An 11,062-nucleotide genomic window follows, 5' to 3' on the forward strand; every position below is an offset into this window, starting at 1 on the left:
TTTTTTTTTTTTTTTTTTTTTTTTTGTATAAAATTCAACCATCAATTTAATGGTTGCATCAATAATGAGACAGCGACGTTACTCTCCCTTATCTTTATCTTGTTATTAAAGTTTGAAATTAAAAAATAGTGGAAATAAAAAATAAAAAATATGCGTGAAGCCACGTGTTGGAATTTGATTGGATTTATATTTAAGTAAGAGAGTTGGGTTTTGCTTTCTCGAAATTATATTTTATTTGGGTTTTTGTTATTATTGTTATTTCTTCCATTAATATGAAATTGAAGCTTTTTTTTTTTTAATATAATTAGAGAAAATCATATATTTTAAAGGTGGGTTTTTTTGTTTTGGGAAATTTCAAATCAAATATTTTATTTTTCCTAGTAAATTTTAAAATAGATGGCATCGTTATCGTTAATATTATAATTGAGAATAAAATATAATTTTATTTTTAAGTAATAGTCAAACTAATTCATGGACTATTTAAAATTATTCTCGACTGTAATGTTAATTTTAAAATTTTTGGGACTAAATAAATAATAATTTAAAACCTTCATGTAAAAAACATATTTTAACTATAATAATTCTTAAGGATGCAGATTGATATTTTATTTAAATAAATAATGAAATCTTATTCAATGACACATAAATATGGATATATATATCGAGTAATTTGTTGACATTTTTGACTAATCTCTTTTATTATTCACAAAAGAGTAAGATTAAGATGTGAGGCGCTAGACCCTCTCTATAGTAGACACGTTTTAAAACTATGAGATAATACATAACGAGCTAAAACGAATAATATCTGTTAACGATGGATTTCGACTGTTACAAATGGTATTAGAGCCAAACATCGGGTAGTGAGGATGTTGGGCCCCTAAGGCAGGATGGGTTGTAAAATCTCACATCGAGTGAAGAATGGAACAAAGCATAGACGCGTTTTAAAATAGGGGAAGTAGACACGTTCTAGGGTTTTTTTATTTCAAATTATTATTTTTAATTGAAAATATCTTTAGAGTAACAAAGTTTAGTGGAAAATTGAAGGATCTAAAATAGAATAGGATTCTAATTAAGGTGAAATCAAGGTTAGTGGATGTGGTGCATTCAACGCTAAATCAACCAAGTATTGCATACCATACTTAGCACATAAGGAATTATCTCTCGAATTGACTTATGCTTTCTAACCATTTTAAGATTAAGCCTACATCGCTGTCATAGATATCGTTGTGGAGTATACATCTCCAGTCATAGATATCGTTGTGGAGTATTACATCTCCAGTCGTTACTTTTGTGTTAGAATCTATACGATATCTCGAGAACTTCTAAAAATTCGAATTGACCAAACATGAGAGAGAACCTCCATAGCACAAATCGATTTCCCATTCTACCTTGATCTTAGAATTATATATACTTATATAGTTTTAAAACAAATTATTTAAGCGTTAAATAAAATAATAGGAAGCATAATGTTGAATAATTTATCTATTTTCGAGTAGTTTCTCATTAGGCATAATTATATTTAAAAAAATGTAAAAACAAAGAATTTGGACAAAATCATTGTGGGCCCCGGAAGAGTTAGAGAGAGAATGTGATGTGGCAAGAGTGCTGGTTATGAAAGGGACAGGTGGAGGTGGTGGCCCCACTTAGGAACACCCTAAGATCCCTATCCCTAACCCCCTAAATAAATTAAAATTTAAAAAAAATAAATAAATAAATAACCACATCATGTATTCCTATACTTCCAACACTTTCCATTCATGCCCCCTGACTCTCTCTTTTTACACAAAATCCCCCCCTCCCATGGACCCCACTTAAAAACTCTCCGTTTCCATTTACATTTCGCTCCCCTGAAAAAGACAAAATTATAAAATTGACCCAACGCGACTCCTCAACCAATACCCATTACTTTTTATTTATTTTAAGAATTAGATTCCCATAATTACTAGAGTAACCCATAAAATTGTCAAATAAATAAATAAATAAATAATTTTGGAAGCATTAGGAATTGGAATCCGTGTGAAAGGAGTAAGGTAAAAAGGATGTGGGCCCTACCTCACTGCCACTCCCCAACACCGATATTTCCGGGAGTCCGACGTGTCATCTTTTAAACCTCCTCCTCCGTTCCTTTTTTCTTTATTCTTTATAATTTTAATACTAACATACGCCTGAATTTCGCTAAAATACGCTACGTCCCCCCCTCCCATGTCTCCACTATACCCATCATCATCGGATTCAATCAAAGCATAAATAAAGATTAGAGAAATTTGTGTAAGAAAATGACACAAATTTGAGACAGGATAAACAGAGGCTGATCAGAGATTTGAAGAATTTGAAGAGAAGAATGAAATATGTGTTTTTTCTTGTTCTAAGGCATGATTACACGAACACTGGCGTTATTGGTAGAGTTGCAGATGGGACAATGGTGTAGAGATGAACCACAAACAGTACACAAACACAGATGCCTGCATGGCAATAGCAGCACGCATGATTCTTCCTTCCAACAGTTCTTGCACCGTCTGTCCTCCTCCTCCTTCTCCTTCCTTCTCGTCTTCCTCCCTTTTCTCCTCTCTTCTTCAACTTCCTCCTCCTCCTCCTCCTCCATATCTCCGCCGTTGCTTCCGCAGCACGACTCTGCCTTCTCCTCCTCCTCCACCTCCTCCTCCTTTTTCACGTCTAACAGAACAAGTTCCAGGTCGCTCCGGAGGGCATTTGCGGTGGCTTCGTTCGTCTCAGCCACATCACGCCATATTTGATTCTCCATGCATAGACTATTCACTCGTTCTTCTAGTTCCCAATTTAGTTTCCCCATCTTCTCGATCTCTTCCTCTTTGCTCCTTAAAATCCCCATCATCCCTACTTCTATCGCCTCCATAATCCTTCTCGCTTCTCTCTTCCGTTTTTCTTCCATTTCCATCCTCACCTTCTCCATCTGCTTCCATACAAGTATATACGTCAGTAATTAAACCACCAAAACGTTTCTCAACCACTACTTTTCCTATTTATATATATATATATATCAATAAATTTAAAACAGCGTTCGATACCGTACATGTTGCGATATCAATCGTTCCAGATCTAATTGCTGCTGTTGAACTAGGATGGAGATATCCTCGCCAAGAAAGTAGAAATTACGTCCACAATTCTTCTGAGAATGAGCATGCGAGGAAGGATATGAGAGGAATCGGTTTATGGTGGAATGATCCCTGCCGCGCTTTCTCGGAATCGGAAGATTATAAGATATACCGCTATCGGACTTCATAACAACACCCGTCGACGCCGATGCCGACGCCGGCATCGCCCCCAACGCCTTAGGAAACGAATCGATCGCTACAGAATTGTACGGCGGAAGCAGAGTCGTCTCCGCCGCTGCAGTATTAGCACTGAAACCTGTTAATGGCGCTCCGTATCCCATGGTCTCTGTGAATAACAATCTGATTCAAAGCGAAATGAAACCGATCTCTCTTTTCTTCTTTCTTTCTTGTTTTGCTTCAATCGCTGCGTACCGAAACAAGTTGAATGGTTATTCTCGGAACTTGAAATTTGGGTTCCCTCAGCAGAGTCTTTCAATCTGTACAAGAAGAACAAAATTCCGTTCAGAGAGAGAAGAATGAAACGGCCATATATAAACATAATGTACTCCCGTTGTATTTATAGGTAAAAGCAAAACAAACACAAACCTGGTCAATCCCGTAATTTCTGGAAACATACGAGGGCATTTCCGAGATTTACGATCCTTTCCAACGAAATACTGGATTGGTTCTGTAATAAACACACACACACATAATATTATATATGAATTAATTTCCCGACGCATAATAATAATAATAATAATAATAATAACCGAGGAGTTCTTAAATTAAAATGACTGACATTGTGGGTTTCTGCCACGTGTCGTATCACACCAGTCGACGCACGTAAGGAGAGTGGGGGGTTTTGGGATACGGCGTAACCGACTTGTCACTTTTCCCTTTTAAAAACAAACAATTTTTTAATCTTCCAAGAAAAGGAAAAGGAAAATATATAAATTAACTCTAATTAATTATCTTGATTCGATTTAATCAACCACATCCAAAAGAATCGTAGCCGTCCGTTTATGACAACTTAATCCCACCTTTTCCAATTTTTTAATCAAATAATTTTTATTTTTTATTTTTCATAATTTGGGTATAGAAATGGATGGGAAGGTAAGGCTAGGTAGCAAGCAGTATGAAGGATAAAAGGAGGAAATTGTGAAAGAATAATTAGGAGGGGAAATGGATGGAGGGATATTAATTACATAATTCTGTCAGAGTTGGACCATCGTGATTGACACAACATAGTTATGAAGCTTTATAAAGAGAGATTGAGAGAGAGTAGATAAAAAGTAAACTTTGTTTTCCCTTTTACTCTCTTTCTTACATTATTGCTTCTCTCGCATCATCCACACCACCGATCATGACATTCATAGATAGTCGGAGAGAAGAACAAATCATTTCTCGCAGGTTTTAATAACACAACATAGTTATGAAGAAAACGGGTGGACTGTGAGATCCCAAAGGAGAATGAAGGAATAAGGGTGTGGAAACATATCCCTAATAGATGCGTTTTAAAAACCTTACGGGAAACCCAGAAGGGAAAGCCTGGACAAGCACAACAAGGATAATATTTACGAGCGGTGGACTTGGGCTGTAACATTAGTGTTAGCATCATGGCTCATGGGGAGGAAAGACACTTTAGATTGTTTGTTTCTAGCTCAAACCGATACTAAATTTTTGGTAGATGCATCACAAATCTATCTTATTAGATATATTTGAGATAATTTGATATGGTTTGTTCTAGATCTGAACGGAACCCGAGAGGAAAAAACGAATTTAGGATGATTTTGTGTTTGTTTGTGACTTTGTATGAACACTTTTTACTTGTCTCTTTGCCAAGTTGTTTGCATCTTTTATTATTTCACTTCATGATGTGGTTGCTTTCTTTTCTTTTTTGTTTCTTCCTTTTTGTAGCTTTTTTTTCTTTCTTTCAAGTGGTGTGGCTTAATATTCCACATGTGATCTCCATAGTTCACTCTCTTTTAACCCTCACGTTTTTAGATTCCCCATACCACTCTCTTTCTCTCTCTCTCTTTCTATTTCAAGTCTCTTATCTCTGGGAAGGAATCTTATTCATCTCACCCACACCCCATATAGATAAAGTTTGAAGGGCAAAAAATCCCTTTGAATTTGTCTTGAGTTCACCCATCTCTGTCAATGGTATTGAAGAAAGAGACAGACAGAGGAGGAAAGGAAGAGAGAGAGAGGGAAAGAGCTTGTTATTTAATGAATATGGTTCCCAAATGTGAAGCAACAAAGAAAGAGAGACATAAATCAATATCCTTCATTCTTTTTCATCATCACTATCTTCTTTTTCCACACCCAAATAGATGGTTTGTTGAGGCATCATTATAAGGACAAATACATTGCTTATGGGGAGGAGGATATGCTTTAGCTATAAAGTAATCATTCATGCTCTCAGATCAAAACCTAGGTTGGAAAGAGTGAAAGATTATGGGGGTTGGTCCTCGAGTAGTAGCAGTAGTAGTAGAAGTAGGGTACCCAATACCATAAAGCTAAAGGGTCAGGCTGCCTAATATTCACCCTTACCAATCAATGCTTTGGTTTCTTTTTTCACACAAAAACCAAATAAAAATGGAGAGATGGGAAAGTTTTTCCATAATCTTGGTTTTAACGTTTTATATTAATGGGTTGGTTGGCAGTGGTGAAAGTTTGGGAGTTGCATGTGCAAAAGAGTATTTTGAATGGTGGCGTGGGGACAAGTCTTTTCATTTTCACATTCAATGGAGGAAATGGGAGAAAAACATAAGAGATGGTTTCATTCCAAATCCAAGTAGTGGAAAATGGAAGTTGGTTTTGATTTTGTGTGTGTCATCTCTCTTTTCCCAATGCGTGTGGGTGTGGGTGGGTGTCTGTGTCAGATTTATTTAATTACCAAAGAGTGAATTGTACATTTCAGTGTGTTCTTTGGAGCCCAGCCAGCGCCAGGCCAGACCAGACCAGGCCAGGCCACCATCAATGTCCTTCTGCTTCAACACAATTCATAACTCCTCCATTATTGATTTTAGTTGTTTATCAGCTCAGCTTGGATGAAGATAGCAGAAAGAGGGAGGGATGCAGTTCTAGTTTAACTGTCTGGTCAATTATAGAGAACTTTAAAGATAAAGAAGCAGGGCGAAAGATTAAACCTTACCTCGCCACCAAGGTTACGCCGTTGCCAATGAGCTAGCAGTGTCTCGCCCTTCAACAATGGTGGATGTTCATAAGGATGCATGCTCCTCTGGTTACTCTGTACTAGAAGGAAAAAAGAAACTATGATTTTTAAGGTGCAATTTACATCAGTTACTATATAGTTTTGTTTACTTTGTATAACGTGACTCATGCTTTACTTGATTATAGTGTTTTAACTTGTAATATTACCTTCTATAATGTACATGTCAACCGATAAAGCATAAACTATACACATTGCCATTTCACTGAAGATCATAACATCACAATGGTCATTTTAGGATATGTTTTCTAATCCACACAGATAAAAAAGTAAACTAAGCATCATTGTGATCTCATATCGGTTGGAGAGGAAAACGAAGCATTAAGGGTATGAAAAACTTTGTGCTTTTGAAAGACCTTGAGAGGAAGTCTGAATAGAAAAGCCTAAAGAGGATAATATCTACTAGCGGTAGGCTTAGGCGGTTAAAAATGATATCAAAGTCAGACACCGAGCGATGTGCCAGTGAGGAGGTTGTTCCCCGAAGGGGGTAGACACGAGGCGGTGTGCCAGCAGCAAGGATGTTGGGCCTCGAAGAGGGTAGATTATGAGATCTCACATCAATTAGGGAGGAGAACGAAGCATTCTTTAGAAGAGCGTGGAAATCTCTCTCTAGTATACGTGTTTGAAAAATTTAGGAAGTTACAATCCTATTCCTTAAAATTTCAATAATGGGTATCTAAACTACAGAAATTGCAACGTTTGATTATAAAAGGAAAGGTTTTGATGGGTTCGGTTGTTTTCCTTGCACAGATCCCCGCAGATGCAGTGCAATCACTACCACTAGTAAAGGAGAAGGGAAATAATTAAAGCCAACGGCCATTTACATTATTATTTGCACTTAGCAGACGCCTGAAACAATCATTCATCAGTCAACCATCGTACTGCATAGCCTATCAAAATCAATAATTCATCTTCATGATGATGCTACTATTACAGAAATTTTGTACTTAAGATCCCGCCTCCCCCTACCCGGATGAATAACACTCATGAGGCCGTGACCTGGAAACAGTTCTGAGCTATTATTTGGTAAATGGCCGAACAAATGAACAAAAGAATATAAAATCAGGTATAAAAGATAGCATGACTAACTGGCTACGCATAAGTAATGACGTCTGACTAATTCAATGTTGATCTGATTACCCCGTCGCCTTGACGTCCTCAGCCAAACAAATCAAATTTGGTCCTGCATTTATAGGGGAAGTCGAGCTCAGAGATGGTATCTTTGCTACTCATGTAGTTATTAAGGCAAATAAATAACTGAGTAAATAACTTGGTACCTAAACTTCATGCAATCGAGCATGGTATCTCTGGCTACTATCCCACAGCACAGCATCATCCAGGAATCAACATTGAAACACAGTCCAGGTCGACATGAAGCATGTTATATAGCTCGGGAATTTTCTGTCAACGATGATCCTACTTGAAGCATACGAGGGTATACTGAGCTAAATTCCTTGTCTCTCTGGTCTTTACCTTGGCGGCATAATCATGAGAGTTGCTTTGATACCTTTCCAAACTTGATCCTCACCCTGAGAATCCAACCACAATGAGTACTACTGAGGAGTCCATCGATTCTTTTTTTTAAATTGCATTGACCTGCGGACCTTTCTCCAGTACGAGAGGATTGGGAAGGACACATCTCTGATGTACTAGTTATCGTGCCACAGTAAAAGCTTCCTTTGCATTGGTGATTGCAATTCCTCAGGACCCCGAGAAAAAAGATGATGAAGTATGCACTTGCTGGCAGAACGTGAAGTAGTGGAGATGCTTCCAGTTGAGATGTTTCAAGAAATATAAGAGGACGAAATGCACGAAGAGCTTGATATGGTGCACCAAGTTGTTCTACGGGGAACAAATTTTGACCCACAGTTAACTGCAGCCCAGCCATGTTCCTAGCCATTAGTAGTTTTCCTGATTCAGAAAGAGGTCTAACAAGAGAAGCATGCCTGATAAAAGAAAACTGAATCACGACTCTCTACAATAGTATGATATTGTCCACTTTAAGAATAAGCTCTTATAGCTTTGCTTTGGGCTTCTCCAAAAGGGCTCGTACCAATGGAAATAACATTCCTCATCGTTCTTCTTATTTCCAAATCCCTAGAACTCTTTGGATATATAACACGGTATAACATCCAATCCCCATAACACAAAAACTCTCCCTCTCATGAAAATCAATAAACCCACCTAGTTTAAGGTTTTCACATCCTAGGATTTGTTCCTCTCTCCATCCGATGTGGAATTTCACAATCCACCTCTTTACACTGTTGCGGTAGCGATGGGCTTGGGCGGTTGCAAATGGTATCAAAGTCAGTCACCCGAAGGTGTAGGGCTAGACGCTTTCCATAGTAGACGCGTTTTAAAACTTTGAGAAAAAGTCTAAAAAGTATCATATTTCAATTCTAGGTGAATAATTGACCAAGTGACAGTTGAAGAGCTTTAACTATATAATGTCCAAAAATCTGAGATGGGATAGATTGGTGAAGCAAAGCAGTGTCGCTAGTAAGAAAATCTGTCAAGTCCTGCATATACAATATGCTCCATTACATGTTACCCGAGGTCACATGGCTATTGATGGACAATATTTATTATTGCTCCTATATTAGACAAATTGCTCAGTGGTGAAATCTTGAATTGAAGAACGGTATTGAAAAAATAACTTCGGATTATATACCATAGCATATGATAGTAGTGATTAGAGTATGGCAGTTTCCCCAAGAAAACAAACTACCTGGCATTCAGCTCTCTCAGCCAGCAGGAGAAGAGCCTTGCCAACTTGACGCAGCACAAGTAGAGTTAACAAGATCAGATTCATTCAATCTCTTTCTGTGATATCTGTTCTATCTAGGGAACACTACCACGACTTGTAACGGGAAATACAGAGCTAACAAGATCAAACAGGCGACTCAAGCAGAAACCATACCTTTATACTTGCTCATCAATTGCTGGATGGTCGCCTTCAATTCACCTAGATTGTAAAACACCTGCAATCCATTCCTCTCTCCAAAACCTTCGTGGCCTCACTTCTCAATTTATCCCCCATTTCAACTCCTCATCAACGGCATCAATGCCCGCCAGGTCAAACTCATAGCAAAGGCTCAATTTCTCAAAGCGCAGCTGGACGGCCTTAGCTAGCGAGATCCACCTTCTCAGGCTCTTCGACAGACGCAGAAGCAAGGTCCCTAAGCTTCTTCGAAAAACAAAGGGCACGAATCGTATGGTGAAGATTGGAGAACTGAACGGTCTTGGTAAAAACGACATTTCTAGGTTCAGAAAGCTCGAATCAGACATGGCGGAATGAGGATTGAAGGGAGGAGACACTGAATCGAAGGGTGGAGAGAGCATTCTCAGCGTAGATAGAGTTAGGAAAGTAAGATAAATTGTGGCGGGAGAGCAAGGAGGAGTCAAATGTTTGACGGCTTCGGAATAACAATATCATATTATCATGGAGATTCATGATTCCTAATAGAATTGATTTCGAAGATTTGACCCTTCGACTTAACCTCAACCTTACCTGAGATCTAGTATGTAAGATGATGCATCTATCCTTTAAGTTACGCAATATCTATCCTTTGTTTGGTTAAAATTAGGTATCGTCCTCGAACACAATTAATGATATCATATTACATTAAACGAGATAAATGAGTTTAATTTTGTATCTGCAAAATCCCAAAGAATTTGAACAAATTATGAAAATACATACATGAACAAATGAACAAACAAACAATTGTGAAACGAAAAGAAGGAAGAAATGAACCAAAAGAATCAGACATGACCGCCACAGCATAGATAGAAAAAACAGAGTGTGGAGACCAAAACAAGGGCTTCCACGACAGAGACGATCTTGAAGAACACATTATCAACCACGAAATGAATCATCTGAAGATCCATTGGGCTCCTCCCGAAGAGCGAAAACCGCCATGGCCACAGCTCCTTCCTCACCTTCTTCAACGACCATGTCTTCTTCTTCCCCATAACTCACTCTCTGTTTCTCTCACAATGCCATAAACATATATATATATATATGAAGATAGATGGTGGGGAAATCTATGCAAAACCCCCTAAATACATATTTATTTTTGTCATTAATTTTGTATCCGTTGCCCTTTTTCATCAAAATAATGATAATAATAACGTTACCCATGGGTCCCCTAGGAAAAAAACAACCATGTCATCTTACTTTAATTTGGTTAGTAAAATATATATATAAATTATGTGGATTGTTATATTGTATTTTATTATTTATTTATTAGGGGATAAAATGGCACGCGTAAAAAGGAGGATCGAGTAGCCAACTACTGCCTGGTTGTTCCGTTGTACGTGAAAGCAAGGGTGTAATTAAAAAGACAAATTATGGATAAATAATACAAAATAAATTGGACGTTTCAACGGCCGCTAATCAAATTAATTGCAAAATTTTCAATAATATATTTATGTGTGTGTATATTTTTTAAATTAAAAAATACATTTGTTACCATTTCCACTCTTACCACTTTTAGAAAATAAAAAAAAATCAAAAATTTGGAGATTATATAAATTGTTTCATTGATTATGAGATTCAAGAGGGGATCGAATTAAAATTATATCTGTGCGGAAACTTCTCCCTAACATAAACACAAGGTTATAGGGCTTGTGGGAACCTCTCCTACCATAAGGGTTTTAAAATTTTGAGGGAAACTCAAAGAAAAAGTCCAAAGAGACAATATCTGCAAACGATTTTCACCGTTACAAATGGTATTAGAGTCAGCCACCATGCAAT

The 11,062-nt window shown here is 37.4% G+C and overlaps 1 protein-coding gene and 1 pseudogene across 3 annotated transcripts; both read right to left on the reverse strand.

The window, feature by feature from the left end:
• Positions 1 to 2,231: 2,231 nt before the first annotated feature.
• LOC111483871 (probable BOI-related E3 ubiquitin-protein ligase 3) lies at positions 2,232 to 3,887 on the reverse strand. Of its 3 annotated transcripts, XM_023130241.1 has the most exons (4): positions 3,871 to 3,887; positions 3,678 to 3,759; positions 3,050 to 3,568; positions 2,232 to 2,932 (listed from the first exon to the last, which is right to left on the reverse strand). In XM_023130241.1, the coding sequence occupies exons 3-4, from the start codon at positions 3,410 to 3,412 to the stop codon at positions 2,366 to 2,368; spliced, it is 930 nt and encodes a 309-aa protein (XP_022986009.1). In that variant the 5' UTR covers positions 3,413 to 3,568; positions 3,678 to 3,759; positions 3,871 to 3,887; the 3' UTR covers positions 2,232 to 2,365. The 3 variants fall into 3 exon arrangements, with proteins under 3 accessions (XP_022986009.1, XP_022986008.1, XP_022986010.1); XM_023130240.1 differs by lacking the exons at positions 3,678 to 3,759; positions 3,871 to 3,887 and having other exon boundaries at positions 3,050 to 3,634; XM_023130242.1 differs by lacking the exons at positions 3,678 to 3,759; positions 3,871 to 3,887 and having other exon boundaries at positions 2,232 to 2,929; positions 3,050 to 3,631.
• A 3,219-nt stretch (positions 3,888 to 7,106) lies between these two features.
• LOC111483875 lies at positions 7,107 to 9,809 on the reverse strand (annotated as a pseudogene).
• Positions 9,810 to 11,062: the final 1,253 nt, after the last annotated feature.

This window comes from Cucurbita maxima, unplaced genomic scaffold, assembly GCF_002738345.1.
Source record: "Cucurbita maxima cultivar Rimu unplaced genomic scaffold, Cmax_1.0 Cma_Scf00009, whole genome shotgun sequence".
In the NCBI taxonomy this organism is placed as follows: Eukaryota; Viridiplantae; Streptophyta; class Magnoliopsida; order Cucurbitales; family Cucurbitaceae; genus Cucurbita; species Cucurbita maxima.